General features: G+C 39.6%; 2 protein-coding genes and 1 long non-coding RNA gene across 4 annotated transcripts in view; 2 read left to right on the forward strand and 1 right to left on the reverse strand.

The window, feature by feature from the left end:
* Positions 1-1,259, forward strand: part of LCTL (lactase like) — a 30,522-nt gene extending 29,263 nt beyond the window's left edge. For both annotated transcript variants that reach the window (XM_063448749.1, XM_063448751.1), the window contains one exon: positions 1,144-1,259. In XM_063448749.1, the coding sequence (XP_063304819.1) occupies positions 1,144-1,259 (116 nt within the window). The remainder of the gene's footprint in view (positions 1-1,143) is intronic.
* Positions 1-25,311, forward strand: part of LOC134603105 (uncharacterized) — a 741,779-nt gene that overhangs the window by 690,395 nt on the left and 26,073 nt on the right. The window lies entirely within an intron of this gene.
* Positions 1,273-25,099, reverse strand: ZWILCH (zwilch kinetochore protein). The gene is made up of 19 exons (XM_063448747.1): positions 24,891-25,099; positions 23,546-23,597; positions 22,004-22,099; positions 21,809-21,924; positions 16,115-16,317; positions 15,201-15,280; positions 14,570-14,725; positions 13,698-13,769; positions 12,516-12,609; positions 12,265-12,320; positions 10,131-10,236; positions 7,910-7,989; positions 6,982-7,138; positions 6,488-6,516; positions 6,018-6,154; positions 5,172-5,267; positions 4,615-4,733; positions 3,117-3,223; positions 1,273-1,356 (listed from the first exon to the last, which is right to left on the reverse strand). The coding sequence occupies exons 1-18, from the start codon at positions 24,941-24,943 to the stop codon at positions 3,132-3,134; spliced, it is 1,794 nt and encodes a 597-aa protein (XP_063304817.1). The 5' UTR covers positions 24,944-25,099; the 3' UTR covers positions 1,273-1,356; positions 3,117-3,131.

Here is a 25,311-nt window from a genome sequence, read left to right on the forward strand (position 1 = left end):
TTACTGGGTTAGGGACTTATCCACTTCACCGTTATTCGGTGACTGGTGCCCCAAGTTTTTTGTCTTATGTAAATATACCCTTTATTTTCCTCACTCCCCGTCTGTATATATTCCTCACTTTAGTAGTGTTAAGGTTCAGTCATCTGTTTCTGCCCCAGTTATCCATCACTGAGGCAGCGATGACCACTGATTGTGTTTTTCAGTGCGTGTGTTGAGTACTTTAATTAATAAAAGACCTATTCCTTTTACCATTTCTGAGATTTTTTCTAATACCATACAGGGACAGTACCTTTCTCCTTTTTTCGGCCCAGGTGGGCTTACATCGCTGGTGACGTGAGTTGCTTGAGAGGCTGTACCCGAAGGAGGCTCACTCTCTCCCCGTGCTCACCTCTCCCATCTCTCTCTTGGGATCGTCTCAAGACATTCGCCATGTGAGTCTCAAGCTCTTCCCAGAACCATGAGAAGGCTTCATCAAGCTGCTGCATGACTGTCTACTGGGTTAGGAATAGCCCGTTGTAGCTGTTCTGTAGTGCCTGCCTGCGTGCCCAGTTTGCCTGCCATTTTAGGAGTGCACATACGGCAGCAATGAGCAGGTACTGGCATAGGCAAGTGCTCAAGGGTGTCTGATGTTGTGGGCGCGGAGATAACCCTCACCGGCAGTGGGGTTTGTTTAACCGCCGAGGGCCCAACTCCAGGTTGGTCAGAGACCACGAGGTCGGCAGCTCCTCAAAGTCCCGACCGCCAGGTAGGCCACAGTCATGCTGCCAGAGCGTCCACCGCAGGAATACCGGTGCGTTGGTTGGCAACATTGCTCCCACACGTAGTAGGTTATTTCATGTTTAGGAAATGCGGGTGAAGGGTCTACAAAGTAGGTATAAAGCACAATGCTGCACGGAGCTCCAACTGTGTGCGACTGCTCAGCTCGGCAGTCCAGCCAGCCCCCTTTAAATCTTTTTTTTTTTTTTTTTATATAAAAACAATTCCACTGTGATTAAAACACATTGAGCTTACAACTCCAAATGATCATAGGCTAACTAATGCAACAAAAAAGTTTGATAACAGAAATGAGACATTTGAGTAGTGAAAGTTTTTTAAAAGACAGTAAAGCAACATGCTATACTAAAATGCATATTTCTCTTGTAGACCCCTTAGTCTCTCACATGGAAATGGTGACAGAGATTGTGGTGCCAACAGTCTGTACACTCTGCATCCTCATCAGTGCCATTCTCCTGATGATTCTCCTCCGAAGACAAAGCTAGAACAGTGGTCCGAGTTAATATGCCAACTAAGTGCAACAGCTAATGGCTGCCACTCATGAAGACTTGAACTACATGGTCGGATCCCTCATCCATGATCCTGCAGAAGGAAAGGAGGATTGAATTAGAGTACAGCACGACCAATGCACTTTATGAAGTAGATGTGTATATACAAACTACTTAGGGCAGGTCTTTACAAACATTTAAAGAGTGTAAAAACTAGAGACATATTTAGGAGAAAATCTAACTTTGATTTTAGTGTCTGAGTCAGGGGAACATCCATTAGGCTATATTTAATATACATTACAAAAAGCTCAATCCCCAGGCACGAGAAGTATACTTTCAGATGAAACAATCAACCAGCTCCTGGTTTTTGCACTCTTAGGCACTGATGTTTGTTTTCTGAAAATGAGTGTGTATGACATATTAATTAATTGATCCTCAAAGAAACATGGCGGAGTAGCATTCACCAACTAAGCAACTAAATAAAAGCAGGATATATATTGCTTTTGGTACAAAGACTCTGCTTCACAGGTATTAGGCAGCCTGTTATTATTGCACCAACCTCACATGCTGAAAAATCTTGCAAGTTGTTTTTATTTTTCTTCATAAAGTGAGAATTTAAAGTAAATTTTAACTTTAAGGTCAAGGTAGCAGAACTGGAAAATCCTCAAAGTCAGTTATGCTTTGGCTACTCTGGCCTTAAATTTGAAATAGTTTAAATTCTCACTTTAGCGAATAGACCTGTTATTATTGATTTAGCTCATGTGTAATAGACTTCAACCACCTGCCCTTTTTGAACTGCTCGGTTGACTTTTTTCAGTATGGCAAGATGCTAAAATGGTGGTTTATTCTTGGTAGCACGCAGCAGTGTGCATTGTGTTAATACCTTTACAATGCTGTAAGATGTTTGAAATTAATAGATGAATTTTCTGATCTGCAATGCATAGTTACTGTGCCAATGTTATTTTTCTGGTAACTCTACTCTGAAGGCACAATGTGATGTAGAATTGTGAAATTGTTCATTAGAAAAAAAATCCATTGTGTTTTCATTCTCCAACTCTGATTTTATAAAATTGACATATGGGTTTACACATATTGTTTGCAGCAGAATATATTTGATGTGCTGGCCAATTTAACACAGTGCCAAATAGTCTTTAAGGACTGAACAATGAAAAATAAAAGAACGGAGTTTAATTCCTAATAATAGAAAAATACTGCATTAAACAGACATTGAGTTAAGGTGTTGTTTTTTGAGAACCATAACAAAATAGGCAAAAAAAAATAAAATAAAAAAATAAATAAAATAACTATTCAGGGACTTTTTAAAATTGAAGTAGGAACCTTCTGGTGCACTTTCAGACTTTTATCTCTGCATTTACATTTGATCAAAAACAAATATATTTACTAAAAGAAATTTTAAAAAAATATCACATTTGGTCTTATGTTTAAAGAACACATGTGGTGAAATTTCCTGGAACTGTCACCACTGAATACTCCTGCACATAGCTTTACTTTGCTGCAAAATTATAATCCTTATAAATAACCTCCAGTGTATAAGTGTTTTAATTAAAAGAACATTAAAGCATTAGAAGTAAAAATGTGTATTCCTCACACTAAAGTGCCCTGTTGGCCATTTAGATTATTAATCACATTTTTCCCCCACCAAAACATAATTTTCCAAGAGGTGCACATTTCCATGATAGCTCTTGTCAGAAGAATACCAATTTGCTGATTATGTCTTTTCTATCACGGATGTCCTGCACAGTGTGTTAGATTCGGAGAGGTTCTCAACAGGAATGAGTGCGGTTGCTATAGATCTCACAGAGGTATCAGAAAAGCAGATCACTGAAGCCGTACCTGATTATGGAACTTTCAGACGAAGTGCACTTGGCTGCAGCTGACCTGTGTGCGGTAATACTGAATTTCTTCACTCTCTCCACTCAGTGTCATGTCAACTGGCACATCTGGGTTGGTAGGAAAGTAGAAATTGAGGGGAAAGTGACATAATAGCGTAGACACAAAATATTTTGAGTGCCATGCACACATTTCTTTTCCTTCTTCATATTTTCACACAGTTGCTTTTATATTTACACATATTGTAAATAAGTACAAGGAATAATACACTCAGCTTTAGACTAGTGTCCAAACATCCTGTGGTTTAGATGTTTTATTATAATGCGATTTAAAAGTAATCATTTCACTTTGGAAGTATGGAATGCAGAGTAGATCTTAGGTAGGAGTTGGACCTGTGATTCTGAGATATTGCAGCTGGAGCGTTATACACTGAAGAAATTATCTCTCTCTTTCATAAGCATCTCCAAAAGACACGCATAAGCATCTCAAAATCCCTTTGTGGTTTATTCACTAAAACAATCAATTGATGTGCACTGAAAACTGAACTGCAAAATGTAATCCAAAGTAATTGATTGAATTGGCATTTTAGCCTACATTTACTTTGCCAATTTTGGCACGGGTTTAGAAATTTAGCTTTCAATAGACCACACTGATCTGTTTAGTGAATAAACCCTTTTATTGCACACACAAGCGGCTTCTGTCACAATTTAGTAGGTGCGGATATTTTAAAAATACATGAAATAATTTGTATTTTTATATACCATCAGTCATAAAACATTTTGGTATATAGTCCGTGCCTCTGCAGTCTCAGCCAGGAAAGCTGTGCAAGGGCTACATATACAAAAAATGATTTGACTTTAAAGGGACACTATCGTCACCAGTACCACTACAGGTTAATGTATTGCTTCTGCTGTCTATACCCTGTCCATGCAGTTTTAGCAATGTAAACACATGTGCTTACATTGCGGCCTAGTAACACCTTTAGAGGTAGTCACTCAGACAGCCACTAGAGGCGCATCCTAGTCCAGTGCTGCACTGTGTGCAGCACTAGCATTCAGTATCTCCACGCTCAGCATGGAGACGTTGAAAGCTCCCCATAGAGATGCCTTGACTCAAAGCATGAGGAGAAGCTGATTGGTGCAGCACAACATTTTTCTATGCATGCCTAATAGCCTCCCAATGTTTTTTTTCTATGATGATCGTAGTCATGGAGGCGAAGTAAGGCTGGGCCAGCCATTGTGAGACTGGCATGGCGTGGGATAAAAGGTGAGTAAAATCACCTTTTCCGTCTGATCTATAGTGACTATAGTGTCAGAAATACATGTAATTTAGAGTTCCATTTAAATATTAAGAATGCATTAGGTAGGGATGTGCCTGCCAGGAAAGCACACAAAGTGGCACCACCGGCATGGAGAGGAGCAGTGTTTGCTTAGAGCAAGCTCAGTGGGTCAATACATTTCTCTGCAGAGCTGTGTCTAGAATGGGCTCTGAGGCAACGTACCTGGAATGTCAAAGCAAACGTGATCTACAGGAGACCGGGAACTCAGCTGCCAGCTACTTTTCAGTTCCTTCTGACCATGCCCACTGAGCACTTCGACTCTCCAAATGTGTGGATGAGACCTGTAGAAATGTACATAAAAAAATGCCATAAATATGCACCAGAATATAAAACTCAAGAACAAGTTCAGCTAAATAATTCACTTAAACACAGATTGTTCCCTGGATGAACTGATAGTAATAATAGAGATTCCACAAATCTAGACACCAATTTTACAGGGTTTTGCAGAATTTTAGGTTTATGAAGAATGAGGAGTACTACAGAATTTGTTAGGAATTTAATATTTTATTCCAAAATAGCAAAGTAAGAGGATATTTCCAATTTGGCTATTTTGGATTGAACTTTGCAGTTCCCTGGTGAATTCTCAAATGTCCCCATTTAGTGAATAAAATTTGCTTTGAGCAGACTATACATAGCAAGACATCTCCATATAGTGTAGTTTAGATCTCATACATGCAGCTGTACCAGTACATGTAGATGCATAAAATAATTTGACTCACTCCTGGTAAAAATGACTAATGATGCTTGGACGAATAGGTAGTTGGAAGACATGCTGTTCATTCCAGGGATTCTCCTTGTAGTACTTCAAACATGACCTGGACATCAAGTGACAACAAAAAATAACAACTTACTACTAAAATTACATGGACATTGCGCCCCCCAATATGGTTAACTTTCTTTAACATGAATCCAGCTTTGGTCTGCCTTCTTAGTCTTAAAGAACAAAATGTCACTTTTTTTTTTAAATGTATTACATTTTTTTGATGATTTTTATTTTTTTTTGAAGATGTGTATTTTTTGAGACAATTTGACTTTATCTGGATGAGCAGCCGTTTTGGGTCAGACTCTACTGTTATCCTAGCTAACTTGCAGCAGTTTTAACTATTAATTTTAATATTCAGAGCAATAAGCACAAGATTGTTTTTAATAGTTTTTTTTTAATGTCATTTATTTGAGCATCCAAGCGGACACAGAGTGTGCGTGCTATGAAAATAACTCATGCTCTATTTCTTTATATGAATACATCAGCTGAGGGCAGCATTGCTAGCCCATCTTTTTCAAATGGTATCTGCAAATAAATAATCCCAATACAACATGTTCTTCTCATAGGTGGCTACCAGCTTGAAATGCAAAGAATTAGTGAACCTACCATTATAGCTCAGAAATGATTGGCGTTCTATATATAAAATGTGTATAAGAATTACTGGTACATTTTTATCACCAAATAGAAATCTACACATGGTTTTGTAAAACGATTGCACCAGAGAACTTCTCTCCTGGTGACTAATTGGAGCTCTTTGCTCCAATTAATCTGGTAACTGGTAATATCCAGATTGCAAACTTACTGTGTGAGCGGAAAAAGGTTCTCATGCCCCAGTGTCAAAAAGGCATTACAAATAACAACCACTTCCAACATGTGATGCAGTTTCTTCACCCGGTGTACCTGCTCCTCTAGATCTACTGAAGGAGTAATGAAGTAATCCTGGAACAGAGAGCAAAGTCTCGTCACCTACCCAACAAAAACGGATCTATTTCTTCCATTTTCTTAACAAAAAGGAAACCAACTTTTTATTTTTGGAGAAATATTTACTATATGAAATATGATCAAATAATCAAAATACGTGCAGTGTAACAGATTAACAGAGTAGAAACTAAGTAGGCCATCACCGTGTAACTCACTGGGTGATACAGGGTTAAGCTTAATGTGTTGATCAACAAATTTGTCCTGCAGCATTTATTGTTCCCCTGAGCCAAACAACTAAGCCATAAATCTATAACACTATGACTTGACAAGGGGAGCAAAAGGTTTTCTTACCAGGTAATTGAAAGTTGCCAGATCCTGACCTGTTAAGAAAACATTCTTGATTACTGTATGCACTGTAATGTTTAACACTGAAAACATAGTTGTCTGAAGCATGGATTTATTTTCAAATAATTAAGGCTGAATATGTTGCTTAGAGTTGAATCATTGGACTTGCAGCAACTGTGACTGATTTTGTACCATGACTGAGTGTGATTTAGTGAATGGTAAGTGGCTTCTTCTAGCATCTCCTGTTATTTCGCCATTTGTCCGAGCCTCTTGCATGGGCAGCAATGTATACAGATATACTGTACACAATGTTTAGTTGTGACTTTTGGATTATTTGAATATATCTTCTGCATCTTAGCCTCCTTTACAATGCAGCAGCTAATACTGAAATCTGTTTAAATCATCCAAAGTGATATATAATGTATTAGTTTTTAGCAGAGCTGCTCTATAAATAACAATGTCTGAGCAATCTCTAGCAGGTAACGCCTTGGAAAACTTACCTATAAAACAGTTGATATAATCTTTCTTCATTTTGTCCAGGCCAATCTCTAGCAGCATCCTGATGGGAGTGAGGCCTGAGAGAGAGATACTCTGCATGCTTCCATGGTATGATTGTTGAATTAGCTTGCTCAATGTACTGCTGCTTCCACGATGAATCTAAATAATTAAAAAAAAATCTAACAAATTCACTGGGATTTGAGACCGTGAGGATTCAACGTTCTCCTTAGTGATATTTTCTGTCTATTTATTTACACAGTATCACTCTTTCTATTTGCAATTAGAACCAGCTGGATTGCTTGCTCTGAGATCTATATAACTATTTGGAATTTTGTCCAATACACAATTGGGCTATTAGATCCTCGTTCTGGGCTCCCTCTACCTCTTTCTGATACATTGTCTTATTAGTGTCCTATGTAAGGACATAATGCAGGTGGTTATTTTGTCTTGAAAAAAGTCCAACATAAGACTGAAACATCGACCGGTTTGCTTTGGCTTGAATAAAAGCGACATGGAAAACAACAGGTGAGTTCTTTATTTGTTTGTTTATTTACTGGTTGGAGTTAAGCAGCCAAGCAAGGAAAAATAACTTGGCGTCTTCAAGTGCCCTGCTTATCTTTTTGTGTGTGTACATTTATCTTCTCATCCCTCTAGGTCAGGGGTTCTCAACCTAGTCCTCAAAGACCCCCTACCAGTCCAGGGTTTAGGGATTACCTGTGTGTGTCTAAGGTGTTTAGAGAAAAAAAAAAAACACCTTAGAGTCTAATGTGTTTTTTCCCCCTTTTTCTAAACACCTTAGACACACACAGGTAATCCCTAAACCCTGGACTGGTAGGGGGTCCTGAGGACTGGGTTGAGAACCCCTGCTCTAGGTGGTAGGTGTAGCCTTAAAAAAGGGGTGAAAAGCAAAATGAGAAACAAGATACTTACCCAAGGATGCACTTCACCATGTTTAAGGGCCTGGATTATGAGAGAGAAACAACTGACTGCATCTTGATATGAAGAGACACCTACACATAATAAATGAATTAAAAAAGTATATATAGACACATATACAATTTTTAATTAAAATAAAGTTTGAATAGTGTGAGTGTAAATTAGGCACTAATATGGATAGATTGCCTTGTCTGTGCATGTAAAAGCGGTTTTGCAAACAGATTCAGACACTTATGTTCAAGCAATGTAGTATGAAACAATACTTTTTGTGGTGGAAAGCAATTGACACGTTAATTTGCAAAGAATATATTTGTGCATTGTATTCTTCACACACACCCATGCTTGTTACGAGATCAAATATATGGTTACATACTGAAATGTCAAAATAATTTTCAAGCCAAAAATAACCTATATAAAAACATAGCTGACTGAAAAGTATTTTTCAAATCTTTTATTGTGGCCTAAAGTTTATAACTTGCTTTGAATTGCTGGCATACACACACTATTGCCAATAGTATGTTGTGAGCCCTGTTTATTATTGTGAGCCCTGTTTATTATTTAATTTAGGTATTTCAGCCATGCATACTCAGAATGGGGGTGCTGAGTGAGGAAGCACATTAAAAAAATAATAATAAATTATCATCTACTGCATCACTCACTACAGAATTCTAAATTGGGTCTAAAAGCAATATCAGCACGAAAACTGTATGTCTGGAGTTTTATGAAACGGGATACTATGGCCAAGCAGCCATACAACATGTTTCGGCTGACTTGGCGTAAAGCATGCCACCAACGGACTCTAGAGCAGAGGGAATGTGTTCTCTGGAGGGGTGAATCACGTATCATTATTTCACAGTCTGGTGGAAGAATTTGGCTGTGGCAGACACGAGGAAAACACTACCTCCTAGAATGTCTAGTGCAAGCATATCAAACCTGCGGCCCACAAGGACCATCTTTGCTGCCCAGCGAGCCGCGAGTACATGCCTAATGTTCCAAGCAGAGTAGGCACCTGCTCTCCCCACTTTGCAGGTGCCTACTCTGCTCATTTACCCGGCCGGGGGGAGAGGTCTCTGGCGGCAGCGAGGGAGCACAGGGTTCCTGCTCCTCACTGCTCCCTTGTGCGCGCCGTCTGAAGTGAAGCCGGGCGCCGGAATATGATGTCATATTCCGGCACCCGACATCACTAAACTGCGCAATGGAGCAGTGAGGAGCAGAAAGAAGGACCCCAGGGACATGCCCCACATGGGCTCCAAAAGGTAAGGAGCAATAAAGAAAAGAATGTGTAAGTGTGTGAGTGTCTGTCAGTGAGTATGCGTGTGTCTGTCAGATGTGTGGCTGTCAGTGTGTGTGTCTGTGTCAGTGAATGTATGTGTGTCTGTCAGCAAGTATGTGTGTGTCTGTGAATGTCTGTCAGCGAGTATGTGTGTGTCAGTGTGTGAGTATGTGTGTGTCAGTGTGTGTGTCTGTCAGTGAATATGTGTGTGTCAGTGGGAGGATCAGATTTGGCACAGGGTGGTAGAGGGGCATGCTATGGTTTAGTGGGGCGGGGGGTGGGATTTAGTAGAGTGGGAATGCTGTGGTTTTTTTTTATACGTAAGTAAACCTACGTTTCTATGAAAATGTAAGGTGTTTTTTTTTTGCTGCCCACATAAACTTAAACATCGTCGCCTGGAAGGGGCAACTGCACAAAATACCTTTGGTTTTGGAATGGGATATCCAAAAAGCTTATACAGGTGTGATGGTCACGTGTCCGCATATCTTTGGTCATATATTTTGTGTGTGTGTGTGTGTGTGTGTGTATGCCTGCATCTGCATCTATATATTTTCTAAATGCAATCATAATAGAATATGCATGCTAGCATTTTTAGGGACTGTTGTGTATACACTGGAGATATTTAAGTCATGTTCTATGTACTAATATTTCTGACTAAATCCTTTGATTGCTTTCTAAGAAGCAAAACTCAGTTCATATGGTAGAAAGAGCTTTCTAAACCTTAAAAACCTTCCTTTGGTTTAAAAACTGTCTAAAACAGAATGTTATTGCAAATGAACTGTATAATAGTAATCTAAAGTGGAATGCTGTGTGTGGAGTGACATAATGCTGTAATACAAGTTTTTGTACTCAAATTTGCATACCAGTTTTTACTATTAAACTATATTTGGATTTTGTCTAGAATTACCACTTTTGCCGACAGACCTTCTATATATTTCTTACTTTTTCTCATTTTGCACCAGACCATCTCAGCAAAGTCCAGATCGCCACGCTCTGTGATAAAAGACTGGATGGAGCTATCTACTGCTGCTACGTCACTTTTAACTTTCTAGAAGAGAGGAAGAGCTATTAAAAGCAAATGTCCTTCAATATTCAAAGGCCAAATGCATGCTGCTACAATGCATTCTACTTTGTACGAACACTACCATAAAAGGGAGTTTTATTTTATATATTTGAGTTGAGATTTAACCACATTCATGAAGTTTATATGTTGTACAGTCTCTCTTTTTTTTTAACCTACACCTCATACTTTACATGTCCTATTGGACAGTGGCACATTCAGTTACCTCTTGGTTACATGCCATTCTCAATTGACGGAATAATCCCTCTTCTGATACAACAAGTTAAGGCAGAGATCTTACTTGGATGGTTTGAATGATTTAGATGTCATGGTTATTTAAAGGGTCAATTTTGACAAATAGTACAATGCTCTTTGCAAGTTACTATTCACTGCATAAACCACAGATCTCTCTAGTTGGGAAGTCACATCTAGGTCACACAGACGTCAAGCAGACAGCTCAAGTCCACCCAAGCCACCCATTGTTTGCCACTAGCGGAAGGCCAGCTTATAAAAATCAGGACAAAGGTATCGGGGACATTTATCCATCACACAGACTGCACTATAAAAAATGCATTCTAAGCTAAAAATCAGCCTACTTCAAACGTGACTGAGATAAGTAATTATTTTTATTCATTTTGTAAAACATGCTACAATGGCAAACAATATATTATTACAAGGTTAGTTGCCTCTTTATGAAGCATATGCTCTCTCACACTAAAGTAGGTTTATTGCAAAGCATGATGGGAGTTATATAGTTTTACAACTGTTAAGATATGACATGTTATCTATATCCATATTTCATGTGGCATGAAAACAGCTTGCCCATGGCTATCTAAGTGGAAATTATATTGCTAACAAAACTGAGGTAGTAGATTAGTGCTTAAATTCTTACATTTCTAAAAGTAACATAACAGTGATTAACTGAATATGGTGTGTGTGTATATATATATATATATATATATAGATAGTTAGAAGTCACATGTTATTACATTAATAATAAATGCAGAATAAGCACAAACTGACAATGTTTTGGCATATGGACACCTTTCTCAAGTCATGACATCACTGCATTACACATACAAGTATAGTATGCATGAACATGTTTTGTTAACAGGTAGGTTACGCCATCCATATGGCCTGAAACGTTGTCATGTTAATTTCAATAAAATGTCTGCAGTATGATGGAATCTGTGTGCCTGGACTGTCTCTGCATTGGAAGTATTTCAGGGGTTTGCCATCCCCTGAGCCTGGACCACCAGCATATTATTTGGATTATTTAACTCAAAGGATGTGTGCAGTTCCTAATGGAAACGTTTATTAACATTACTAATGACAATGACTACTGTGCAAGAGGCCAGAACAAAGTAACAGTAAAAGTGTTAATAGGGCCACATGCACAGATCCATTTCAGGTAAATCTTTCATCTGGCCACCAAAGAGTTAAAAGGCCACATCACCTGTTTAAAAGCAATACATATCAGAGTGCCTTAAAAAAAAAAAAAAAAAAAAAAAAAAAAAAAAAAAAAGAACTATCCACATCCATCATGTGTGCAGCGAGACTTGCACATACATAATACATGAGCCCTGCAAAAATAGTGGGAAATAATTTTATTGAGGCCATTTGGATAACCCTATCAAGCCTCAGGAGTAAATCCTCAGCAGTATACAAGCAATAGACCTCGACAAGAAGTTATTCCCCTTCGGGCGCACTTGTTATTTCCTAGCTTTCTATCAATTTTTATTTAGGTTTCCTTTATTTTATGCGCCCTCAGGCAAAACAACTGAATCGTGCAGTCGGCATGTGCATCACTCAATGTAATTGCCATACTTAATAATTGCGATACTACCCCTGAGTATTACCTACAACATGCAGACTGGAGAATTGCTTTATGATGACCTTGCCAATACAATCTGTAACCCCTTCAGTGCTGAAACAAATCTCACTGATAATAATAATAATAATATATATATATATATATATATATATAATTTAAGCCTACTACATATATACAGTCACCTCTGGATCTTTCTTGGTTCCCGTATTATTAACCCCATCCAGTTTATTTTTCAGTTCTGTCAAAAAAAGATAGAGATAAATTAGCTATACTGATTAATTTTACTGCTGTTATATTTTGAACACACAATAGAAAAAAAGCAAAAAAACATCCAGTAATCTTTTACATAGATTAAAATAAAATGTAAATATGATATCAGAGATGTATGGAATAAAAAAAAAAATAAAAAAAAAAAAATAAATCACTAAATTACCATTTAAGAGTTCCTGGACTAATTCCACAGCTGATTTACTTTCACTGGTTTCAGGCCACTCTGTCACCCCTGTCTTTAATCCGTCTGCCAAAACCTGCCGCAAGAAAAACTGTATTACCCACTGTTTCTTTTTATGGATAACTTTATATAAAGCCTTTATACATATTTATCTGAATTATAAAAGGCTTCTTTGTGCATTATCTCGCAAAAAAACATTAACAGTAAAAAAAAAAAAAAAAAAGTGTACACAAGGTTTCCATATATTTCATGGAAAAAAGCAAATACTTTCAAAATAAACAATGGACTTTTGTCCCACAAACTTTAGACATGTGTTTGTTTGTTTTTTAACTTAGTCATGACTGTTTGTACACACACAAGGAAGATATATATAAGATCATAGGTAGAACATCAGTATGAATACACTGTACAAAAGAGAAATAGCATAACGCCAATGAACAGGCATATTTGTCAAAGAGACACTATAGGCACGAAAACAACTTTAGATTAATAAAGCAGTTTTGGTATATTGATCGTGTCTATGCAGTCTCACTGATAATATTCTGCCATTTAGGAGTTAAATCACTGTTTACACAGCCCTAGTCACACCTCCCTGCGTGTAACTTACACAGTCTTCCTAAACACTTCCTGTAAAGAGAGTTCTAATGTTTAAACTTCCTTTATTGCATAGTCTGCAATAACCACCTAGAGCCTGCAGGAGTCTCCTGTGTGTGATTAAAGTTCAATTTACAAAGCATGGTCTAAAAACTGCCAACGCAAGTTAATATCTGATTGAAAATGAAACCATGTTTTTATTTTTTTTATGTAGGCTGTTTGACTCACAACCATGGGAAGTGTGGCAAGGGCTGCATGGACAAAACCAAATGTTATTTAATTCCTAAAGGACAGAGAATTGAGCAGTAAAACTTCAGAGGCAGGATCTATGCACAAAAACTGCTTCAAAAGCTAAAGTTATGCCAGTGACTATAGTGTCCCTTTAATTTTGCTCTTCAGAGGCATGATTTAAAAAAAAAAAAAAAAAAAATTATAACACGGCATCACAATCAAAAAAATAACCGTAAGAAATATCAAATTATGCATGGGGGATAAAAAAAAAAAAAAAAAAACACCAAAAAGGAATAAAAGATAGCCTAATAATATAGATTAATACTGAAGGACACTTACAAGCAGAAAATCTAGTTCTTTATATACAGGATAAACTGGGCTCCTGAGGTCTCCAGATTCCACCTTTATATTCTGAAAGATATAAAATGTTTTACAAAATGAAGTGGACAGAAAACAGTTAAGGAATATGAAATGGTATTTGGTCTAATTATTTTCTTTATCTAAGACATGTATGAAAATAGAGCAGTTTGCAATTATTAAAAGAACCCTCTGCTTTAGAAATTTTCAGAATATCTGCTCTTTCATCACTTTATCAAAGTGCTGATTGCAAATTAAAATCGCACCCTCACAGTTGTCAGACAGCTGGGAAAGTGCTCTTTCTGATCGATTTGCATCCCAGCACAAAGTAAAACGCAATGTTTTTCTATGAAATGCACTGTCTGTGCGCAGTGCCTAATGATTCTCTGAGAAGCATTTTAATGAACTGGAGATCATCAGTCTCCCAGCAGGCAAAGCAGAGAGAGGGACCCTCTCTTTAGTGAATTAGAGGCAAGTATTAAACAGGTTTTACTGTGGGACAGGGGGTCCTCTAGACTAACCAACTCTAAATACATTGATTTATTTAGAAGGCTGGAGTGTTCATTTAATGGGAAGTTACAGAAGTACATGCAAGGGTGGCCAAAGCTTAAATCCACAGTATCTACAATACTGCAAACTCTCATCCTTAAGGTTGGCAAAGTATTACAAAAGATGTACGACTATAAAGTGGGGAGCCACACTGTTCACTATTCTTGATACAGAGTATGGCATGTTCTAAATGTTAAGGTGAATATTGTAAAGTGCTACGGAATCTATCGGAGCTATATAAATAGCGATAATAATAATATAGTAGGACAAGCTATCACTTGTATGTAATAGAGAGTGTATCATACCAATGTTGCTGCTGAGGTTAGTGGTGGGATCTGTAGGATGCTGTCCACACCATTCCAGACAAAGTCAACCATGACACTGCTCTGTGATTCTATAACCGAGTTCTCAACAGTGTTGGTGCCAAATAAGTCATATTGCGCAAACCCCCTAGTCTGCATCTGTAAAACAACAATAAGTTAGAAATAACATTGTGCAAGAACTTCACTTTTAGTGTACATTTGGCAGGACTTAATGTCAAAATATATGTATATATGGGCTGCAACGCTGGTCAAGGCAGTAATCTCAGAGCGTACTCTGGTCCTTAAAACCATACACCATGGGGGTTAGCAGTTGCTTATTGATAATGGATCTAGACTAGCTGGGGTAAATGTCATCATAAGCAACACTAATGCCTTAAAGGCATTATTTTCTATTGATAAGTAAGCAAAGGCATACTCACAAAACTACATCTGTCTATGGTCCTTTAATAGTTTGTGGTGCACATAACTTCCTTGTCCCTGTTTCCCCTTATTCTACTGATTAAAGTGACAAAGATTTGCATTTAAAAAAAAATTAATACATACATAACTTTCAACAAATTGCTTAGAATATAAAAAAATATATAATGTCACCCTATTAGCCAAACAAACTCACAGCAGATGAATGGTGCCTCTCTCTATGGCTTTTCCTTAGCATTTCCAAGCTAGGGAATGAGGTTTTATCAGCTGTGGGACCTATTAACAGAAACAAAGACAGGTTTAATTAACATTACCATAAGGAAGCATACCCAGAACTATTTACATTGTATAATTAAGGAAATCTAAGTGGAAAAAATAAAAAGATAACGTTAATCATGCAGAATGTTGACTAATCAAGGCCTGTAGTTAGATTCACTTATAAGTCCTGATTGTTAAAATGCTTCATATGTCCAGGATTTCAAATAAAGTATCTGTCATCACCACCCACCCCCAATTAAGAAATAATTACATACTGAAAAGTACGTTGACCTATTTTGACACATATTGCACAATAAAGCAGAATTATAAACATTTATCAAGTCCTCTGAGTGCACTCTTTCCCTATGCTGATGGCCAATATGAAATCATCTGGTGTTAATAAGACAGATTAGTTAAAGGACCACTCCATGCACCATAACCACTACAACACTCTGTAGTTGTTTTAATGTCAGAAGTGTCCTGGCACACCCCATTGCAGGTAGTCAAACAGTTAAAGAATGCTTTGTCTTCCTACCTGTGATCTGCCAGGTAAACCATGCATCACCAAGCGTAGGTAAAATAGAGCCTCTGACTCTGGTGAGACTGTAGTGAAGAGTGGCACCTGGAAGACCCCAGGAAAATACACCATTCTAAAATAGTATTTACATTGGGGGGCACTCTTGTCACCATAACTACTGCAGCGGGTCGTAGTGGTTTTGGTGCTTGAAGTATTCCTTTAACATTGCGGGGCAGTTGTGTCAACATGGTTTTAGCTAATTAAACTATTAACATTGAGCATCAGTGGGGAAATAGTGTCTAGCTCTGCTGTAGTGATTGATAATTCTCATTTACCTGCACAGGTTACCATGCGAAAACTCATCCCAGTTATCTCATTCCTATTAGCTTTAATGGGTTCAGCACCCAGCCAGCATGTTCCCTCAGAATCTGAGCTGTCACATCGCACCCACATTGGAGGAAGTATGTCCACTGGCTTCCCATCCCTCAGCTGGGTCATGTTAGGATTTTGTGCCAAAGTGTAGCTGGAAAGGAGTTGCCTAGAAAGCCACAGAACTGATTATAATAAATATAATTCAAACCAGTCAAGATTAATCTTGGTCATTGCTCTGCTGTTTATTTTTAAATATTCTTTTCAAAGGAAGTAAAGTTCATTAACTATCACCAACCTAGGCCAACAATATACTTCACATTTTTCATCTTTTATTTCATACAAGATAGGAGACTGTAAAAATATTACTTTTTCCTCATTAACATTACGGCAGATATTAGACACAAAATACCTAGCATGCATTTAGTACTGACTGTGTCTTTCAGGGACACGTAACTGCCCAAATACAACATAAATAAAATGCAATGTTTAGTAAATATACCCCAAATGAAAACTTGCATCTATTTAATTATGCATTTTTTCATTGGGGGTAAATGTAAAAAAATCTTGAAAAGCCTACACTTCTCTTGTCTGCTGCATTTGCAAGCCCACACCTTCTAAACCTGTCCAGACTTTCTGTGGCTGTCCAATCACAGACTTCCCAACGCAGCTCAATGAGAAGTCTTTGCAAGGAAGCTGCTCTGGGCAATTGCAGCCTCTTCAGTTTAGTTCTACAGAGCAAACAGAAAAAAAAAAAAAAAAGACACACTCTTCACACAGAAAGCTTTTTAGCAAGCTGGAGTGCTGTAGGAAACGTAGAAACATAGAATGTGACGGCAGATAAGAACCATTCGGCCCATCAAGTCTGCCCAATTTTCTAAATACTTTCATTAGTCCCTGGCCTAATCTTATAGTTAGGATAGCCTTATGCCTATCCCACGCATGCTTGAACTCCTTTACTGTGTTACCCTCTACCATTTCAGCTGGATGGCTATTCCATGCATCCACTACCCTCTCAGTAAAGTAATACTTCCTGATATTGTTTTTAAACCTATGTCCCTCTAATTTAAGACTATGTCCTCTTGTTGTGGTAGTCTTTCTTCTTTTAAATATAGTCTCCTCCTTTACGGTGTTGATTCCCCTCTTTGTATTTAAATATTTCTATCATATCCCCCCTGTCTAGTCTTTCCTCCAAGCTATACATGTTAAGATCCTTTAATCTTTCCTGGTAAGTTTTACCCTGCAATCCATGAACCAGTTTAGTAGCCCTTCTCTGAACTCTCTCTAAGGTATCAATATCCTTCTGAAGATACGGTCTCCAGTACTGCGTACAATACTCCCAAGTGAGGTCTCACCAGTGTTCTGTTCAATGGCATGAGCACTTCCCTCTTTCTACTGCCAATACCTCTCCCTATACAACCAAGCATTCTGCTAGCATTTCCTGCTGCTCTATTACTTTGTCTGCCTACCTTTAAGTCATCAGAAATAATCACCCCTAAATCCCTTTCCTCAGATGTTGAGGTTAGGACTCTATCAAATATTCTGTACTCTGGCCCCCACCCCTGAGATGCATTATCTTGCACATATCCACATTAAATGTCATTTGCCACAACTCTGACCCTTTTTTTTTTTTTTTTCAATTCTTTATTTTTGTAGTGCGTGAGCGTATAACATTTGCATGTGAGATACCCCAAAGGCAATCCTCTAGCATATTACTAACATTTGAACATAGAGGTACAAGGTAGTTCTAGCACATTTTTCTATATAAAGATATAAACAGTATAGCTTTACTTTGTTTAGGCATTTGTATAACATAACATAGAGTGATTTCGCGTAACTGTTTAAACAAGTGATTATTTTGCTGTGTCAAGAGCTCATCAAGCTGTGGGTTGGTTACCACTGGGGTCATATTCTAACGAGATTTGTTTTGTAACTCAGATAACAAGATGGAGCCGTAGCTTTAGATAGAGGGTAAAGGGTTAAGTACATCACGGTAACACAGTAAGGCTTATAGAAATCACTTTTGCGCTAAGCTGTACTTTACAGTTACTGTGCTTGCTAAGACATTGCTGAGTTACAAGCTATATCGTGCTTATTTGTAAGTATTAGACTACCAGCCTTACGTTGGGGAATGACATCTAGCATACAGTTCTAGCAGTTTAGAGCAGTAGGAGAAACCGGCTAAGTTAGAACTGATGAAACAAACTTTATAACTTGTTATCCCTCCTGACCGTCCGTTTTCACATGGTGAGTGTGTCTGCTGTGTAAATGCGGACAGTTGGGGGTATAGCAGGGCGCCTGTGGCGTTGGTCAGCCAATGCCCCGCTGGATCTTAGAGTCCTCCCGGTGCGGCGGTCTGCGCCCTCCCTTGGAGCACCTGAGCAGGGTGCCGTTGTGCTGGGAGCCAGCTCCGATGGTGTCTCGAGGGGTATGCGGCCGCCCGATCTCTCGCTCTGCGTCGCTGGTGGCAGGGAGTCGGGCCATGCCGTGCCAGACACTGTGAAGCTGGTTTGGTGAAAGCTTTTTAGGTGCTGCTTGTGTGGAGGTCTCGCTGCAGTATGGTTGCGGGTGGGTGCTTGCGCCGGAGGAGCGTGGCTTCTTTTCCCGCCTTGGGGACAGCAGGAATCTGCGCTGCCGGACGGCTGCTTTTGAGGCTCGCGGTGTGCATCTGTAGTGGCTGCGCCGCACTGCTGGACGGATCCACGAGGCCACCAGGATTTCTGCTTGGAGGTAGGTCGCGCCTCGACTTCGCAGTGCGTCCGTGAAACATTTGCAGAGCCAGTCGAAGGTCCCCTTTAGTGGCGGTAACGGCTTGCTGTGGGCGCTCCGCTCTGGAGGTCTTTGTTGGGCAGCCATCTTGGCTGTGTAGTGGAGGCCTGTCACACCAGTTTGCCATGCGGCTGGTTTGTCTGCTGTCTGTGCTGGTCGCTTCGTCCAGTGGGAACCGGGATATCCCCCACCGGTCTGGGGGGGGGGAGGTAGATTGGAGGGGAGTCGCTTGGGAGCCTCTGCGTCAAGGAGAGCGGCCGTCTCTCCCCGGCTCCAGCCCTAGTAGGCCGCGCTTGTGTCTCCGCACTCCTGGCTCCGACGGGCTCCGGGTTAGTGTCTATCGGGTCGGCGGGGCACCCCCGACATGGGTGGTGCACCCGTGTAGGGCCTTGGGCCATATTTCCTCCGCTTTTGCCCTGTTTTTTGCCCGCTTGGCAGGAGCTCGTGCTAGACACGTCTGCTCGGTTTGGTGTCCAGGCTCCGCCCCCGAATGTGTCCTGACCCTTTTTTTAGTTTACCTAAATCATTTGCCATTTGGCTTATCCCTCCTGGAACATCAACCCTGTTACATATCTTGGTATCATCAGTAAAAAGACATACCTTACCATCAAGACCTTCTGCAATATCACTAATAAAAATATTAAAGAGAATGGGGCCAAGTACAGATCCCTGAGGTACCCCACTGGTGACAAGCCCAAGCTTCGAATATACTCTAGACATGTGCAATTCGTTTCGGTCCGAATAGGAATTCGGACGAATTTTGGACATTCGGGTACTTCCGAATGTCTGAAGTGCCGAATTGCCGATGTCCCGAAGTTACCAAAGTTTCCGAAGTTCCGAAGTGTCAAAGTTCCGAAGTGTCAAAGTGCCGAAGTTCCGAAGCAGAGTATTGCCTAAGTACTAATATACTTACCCAGTGAAAGAAGAAGAATGTTACATTGTATACAATTTTAAATAAAAAGTATACAAACATAGCCAGGATTCACCTGTAAGCATTTGCAACACTTACAACAATCAAGTAACATACATTCATATAAAATGTAAGTTACTTGGCCAGTCAGTTTAATGACAGGAATGAATAAGTAGATAACTCCCTAATTCCCACGGTATTAGGGAGCTATCTACTAAAAGGCTGAAAGACCTAAATTGGTATTTCTGCCAAATTTACTAATACTAAGTAAAGATTACTTAGTATTAGTAAATTATGCCCCTACTCGCTATAGCGCGAGTAGGGGCATGTCTATTAAACAGTGAGCAGCCTGTAAGCAAAAAAAAATAAATAAGCCCCCCCCCCGAGCCTGAGCGGCGGGTGGGGGCCCTAATGTAAAATAATGGGGGAGGGGAACCTATTGTCCTCCCCCCGGGCCCCCACCCCTGAGCGGGTGGGGCCCTAAATACTAATAAGGAGGGGGACCTAAGGTCCCCCCCTTTAACTAAGAACCTGTAAAAAAAAAAAAAAAAAAAAAAATTACCATTCGATGTTTTCTTTCTTCTAAAATCTTCTTTTTTCAGCCCCCAAAAAAGGCCAAATAAAAATCCATAATAACCGACGCAATTATAAATAAATAAAAAAAACGAGCGCCCCAAAAAAAAAAAAAATCCATCTTCACCCATGGAGGGCTCCGCGCAGACTGAGCTTATAAAGCCTTGCCCCGCCCTGCAATTAGGCTCAGAGCACACTGATTGGTGGGTTTAAGCCATCCAATAAGAGTGCTCTGACATGTAAATGAAGAGACTGACAGGTAAGTCTCTACATTTACCTGTCACAGTACTCTGATTGGTTGGTTGGTCTGATTGGTTGATTTGAAATCCACCAGAGTGCTCTGTGTCATTTTACACAGCGTGGGAAAGTTCTTTGGAATTTTCCCACACTGTGTAATTTGACTCATAACTCTCTGATTGGTGGATTAAGTAAAATCCCGAATTTCGGAATGCCAAACCGAACTTTTTTCCCATGCACATGCCTAATATACTCCATTGACTACAACCCTCTGTTGCCGGTCATTCAGCCACTGTCTTACCCATTCAACAATATAGGAATCCAAACGTAAAGATTGCAGTTTATTGATAAGCCTTTTATGTGCAACAGTGTCAAAAGCCTTACGGAAATCTAGGTAAGCAATGTCTACTGCACCACCCTGATCTATAATTTTAGTTACCCAATCAAAAAAATCACTAAGATTAGTTTGGCATGATCAACCTGAAGTAAACCCATGTTGTAGGGCTCTGGAGTGTCACTTTAAATATGTTACAATTTGATATTTATACACTACACAGGCACTCTGCCATAACAAACTGTTTGTGCTACAAGGTTTTAAATATAATCACAAGCAGCAGATACTTGGGAGCATCAGAGAAAGGGGTTTAAAAATGCACAGTTACAAAATAAGTATAATGTTGTGCACACTGAATTCTGAATACTCTACTGAAATTACCAAAAAAAAAAAAAAAACAGACAACCATAAATCACACTTTGAGTACATCAACTGTATGAATATGTATCTGGGCAGAAATTTGTTTAAAAAAATAAATAAAAATAAAATTAATGGTAGTCTCATGGGTGGATTAGCATGGAAGGCAACCAAATAATTACTTAAGATATAGTTATGGCAATTAGTTTATCTTTTGAGAGGATCTAAAACGTATTCGGATCTAAAACTATAAAGAAAAGTAAGAGGCAGGACACTTTTTTTTGCAATATCGTTTTTTTATGAATGTTGGGTATAAGTGATACATCATGAATAATATCGTCTTCAATATTGTAAATAATGAGTGGTTAAACAGTTGACATTTCAAATGAAAGTGGCAGGACATTTTATAAAGGAATGTATGTATAGTTCACCTTATTACTGAATGTTATATATGTGTTTTAAAGAGTGTCACCTATATACCTGGCTCTCATAGTTGGCACAGCCATAGGTTGGGAACTTTCTTGAAGAGCCAGATCAGAAACATGGCTGCCGTTATCCTGGGATTCATCCAGTAAATCCTCTTCTAATCGGAAAGGCTATAAAGTAAGACATAGTTTATACTCTGCTTTACCATAAACCATGCACATTATTACATTGGAAATTTATATCACTTACCTTTTTTTCAAAGATAAAAGTCACCCCACTTCCACTCCAAAAATTGTCCAATGACTTGCACTGGCCAGCCCTGAGCACATGTACTTGAAGATCATCCTGGGTTGAAAAGAAAATTATAATTTTTTAAAAAAAAATGATTTCTGTTAACAAAGGGTGGATAGTTAGATTGCAATAATGCTATAGGGAAGAGTTTGCTATTCTTCGATTTCACCATAACTTCCATGAAGATTTGCGTGATGCTGTCAAAGAGATTTCCAACACTGAACCAATGCCAGCGTCATACCGACAAGCCCCTAAACAGTGGGACATTGGTTCATTCAGATTGCAGCCCCTGCATTTAACCTCACTGGCAGTCTGATTATGTCAGTATTTTTTAATGTTAAAGCGGTACATTGTTTTTACACCATGGACTCGTAGGGACAAGGTAAGTGATACTACAGTGTAATCCCGAGCGTGGCTCAGGGTTACTGCTTTTGGTACTGAAAGCCACGCTAGGGATTACCGCCAGGGAGGTTAAATAATCAATATGTTATAAAACAGCAAGTCATTGCAAAGGAGGCCTAGAGAAAAGTGGGAATGAAAAAGTGCCAATTCTCTCTGCATGGATGTGTTTCATGTGGCACTCAAACTGTGAGGATGACTGAAACAGAAACAAGTTATATTTGTCTTGGGAAAGCTGGGAACATGGAAGTACTATACTGAAGTCAATATACCACAGCCCCTGTCACCCCCACTGTAGCCACCTTTTCACCACTATAATCCCTATACCCCCACTACACAAACCACAATAGTCCCTCACCTCCCACTGCTAAAGGCCCTATTCCTCACACTGTAGACACTCCCCTCCCACTACATCACATATAACCCCACTATGTCTCCATTTCCCCACTACAGTCCCAAATTAAACACAAGTAGCCACTTCCAGACATGCAACCCCACAAGCAGCCTATATATCCATTGAGGATACTGACCTTAGGGCAGCAAGGAAGGTAATGCCAGCCCTGTTAGGACCGGAGTTGCCTTAAGGCCACAGCATGACCTGTGGGGAGAGGAGACTTTTTTGTGGGGGCTGAGTTGCTGCAGGACCTTTAGGTTGAATTTGCCCCTGGGCCAAACATTTTGTCATGCATGCGCAATAGACTCACAATGCTTTCCTATGAAAAAAAAAATTTGGATTGGCAGAGACAGCCAGTTTGATAATCACAGCCATGGATGCTGGGCCAGCTGAGGCAAGACCAGCATGGCAGTGGAGAAAAGGTAGGTGAGATAACCTTTTCACTCCACAGTGAAGGGGGCGGGGGACCTAAATAGCCACTGCAGCATTATAGTGACAGGAATACATGTTTTTATTTCAGACACTATAGTGTTCTTTTAATATTCAGAGTACCCTTAAAGCCAATCCCAGTCTGAAGGAGCTAGGAGTAGGTAATGATTTATTTTCTTAAAGTTACAGATGCATGAAATGTATCTGTTTCACATACTAAGGAATTGTGGATATTCTGGTTTACGTATAAACGTTGTTATTGTTTCAAAGATATTTACCTCATAAAGAAAAGAGCCTGATGAGTCTCCTTTTTTCACATCTTCATTAACACTAACAAAAGAAAAAAAGTATTGTTAATACTGATATTTATTATAAATAAATAAAAAAAATTGAATGTATGTTAGTCGGGTTTCTTTTTTTTTTTTTTTAATTGTAACAAATTACTTTAGAAACAATTAAGTCAAACTGTGACATTAAAACATTGCACTTGTACAATTGACATAACACAACTCTGACTAGTGACAATGTCTTCTGAGTCTGCCGTTATCTGTCCAACTGCTGCGATTTCTGTTTGAACCTTAGTCAGCACAATGAGAGATCCACGTTGGTGGAGACTCCTCCTGGTGAAAGGTGTGAGGGTCTGTTTGTTATGGACACTTGCTGTGCACTTGCAGTAGGCTATTCGCTATAAATCACTTCTGAGGATAGCAACCTTTGGCGTTCTAATCTGGCTAGGCATTCTAGATATATAAAGTCTATCACAGCTAGAGTAGTAGTGGTTAACCAGCAATGCTATGGAAACCGCACACAGGACTTTACTTTAGGACCCTGATCCAAGCTTGTGGTGTCTTTCACTTAAGTAAATAACCTAGAATTCAAAAGGGATTTCAAATTTTAGGCAAAAATATTCAAACTAAAAAAAAACAGCTGACTTGCAGTAAGGCCAAAGTAAACAAACTGGAAGAATATTTTCAATTTGTCTATTTAGAACTTAAAATGCGATATCATGGTGAATCCCAACAATTCTCACTTAAAAGCCAAACACTTTAGCGTTAGGAATGCAAAAATGTATTCCTAACGCTAAAGGGACTCTCCCCACCCTCCTCCTCCAGTGGCACATAAAGGGTTATTAAACTCCTTATTCACTTACTCAATTCCAGTGCCCATGTCCTACTGGCACTGGTGTTGGGCTCCTCCGACACCAATATTAGCTAATCTAATGGTGGGGACAAAACGGGCATGCGCTGTAAGCACTGTGTTCCTACGGGAGATTTGAAGACGTTGGACATCCTCTAAGCAAAGTGTGAGAACGTCCAGCACCGTTTCACTGAGACAAACTCCATGAAGGGCCAGGAAGCGCCTCTAGTGGCCGTCTTAACCCGGCAACGTAAACATTGCTGGAAACATTTCACTTAAACGGCAATGTTTTACATTTCAGGATTAAAGGGACAGGAACACTGCACCCAGAGTGCTTCACAGGGTGACACAGTGTGGGTGTAGTGTCCCTTTAATTAATATCCCATATCCCTATGTTGGTGTAACTCGGCTAGTTTGGCACAAAATGTAAAAATCCCCCCAGACTCGCTGGCAGTTAGCGCTGTATTGACTAGCACTCTCACGGACCCGCTGAGGAAGCGCTGCAGGTGTCGGGCCGCCTGGTGCCGGTCACTCCACATGCTGACACGGTCTCTCAGTCAAACTGCGCGGGCCGGGGCTGTCACCGGGGTCACGGCACCGGAACTACAAACACAGAACCTGAAACTCGTCATACATGTCAAAACACACATATATCGTCACAGTCTGAACGGCCACGTCTGACGTGTGTCAGTAAACCCGGGGTCTCTCATATTTGTACAATGTTTCATGAAGTTATTACTCCAGCTGCTACGTCATCACCACATCCGGCGAAGGATTGTAGAGATCCCTCCACGAAACAAGTAGTCCCCGTTATTGTTTGTGCATTATCGGGTGATTTTGTGCCCCGCTGTCCATTTATTCGGTCATTTCTCGGGCGGCGGGTGTGATTACATTATATTACCATGTC

Source organism: Pelobates fuscus, chromosome 3 (genome assembly GCF_036172605.1).
Source record: "Pelobates fuscus isolate aPelFus1 chromosome 3, aPelFus1.pri, whole genome shotgun sequence".
NCBI lineage: Eukaryota > Metazoa > Chordata > Amphibia > Anura > Pelobatidae > Pelobates > Pelobates fuscus.

Excerpts from the sequence above, each read along its gene's own strand:
- ZWILCH (XM_063448747.1), bottom strand. The coding sequence starts at position 24,943 with ATGTGGAGTGACCGGCACCAGGCGGCCCGACACCTGCAGCGCTTCCTC. Across the intron at positions 16,318-21,808 it reads GTGCCAACTATGAGAGCCAG|GCAACTCCTTTCCAGCTACA; the intron begins GTATATAGGTGA and ends GTGGCTTTCTAG. Across the intron at positions 10,237-12,264 it reads GAACCAAGAAAGATCCAGAG|AAAGTTAAAAGTGACGTAGC; the intron begins GTGACTGTATAT and ends CCTCTCTTCTAG.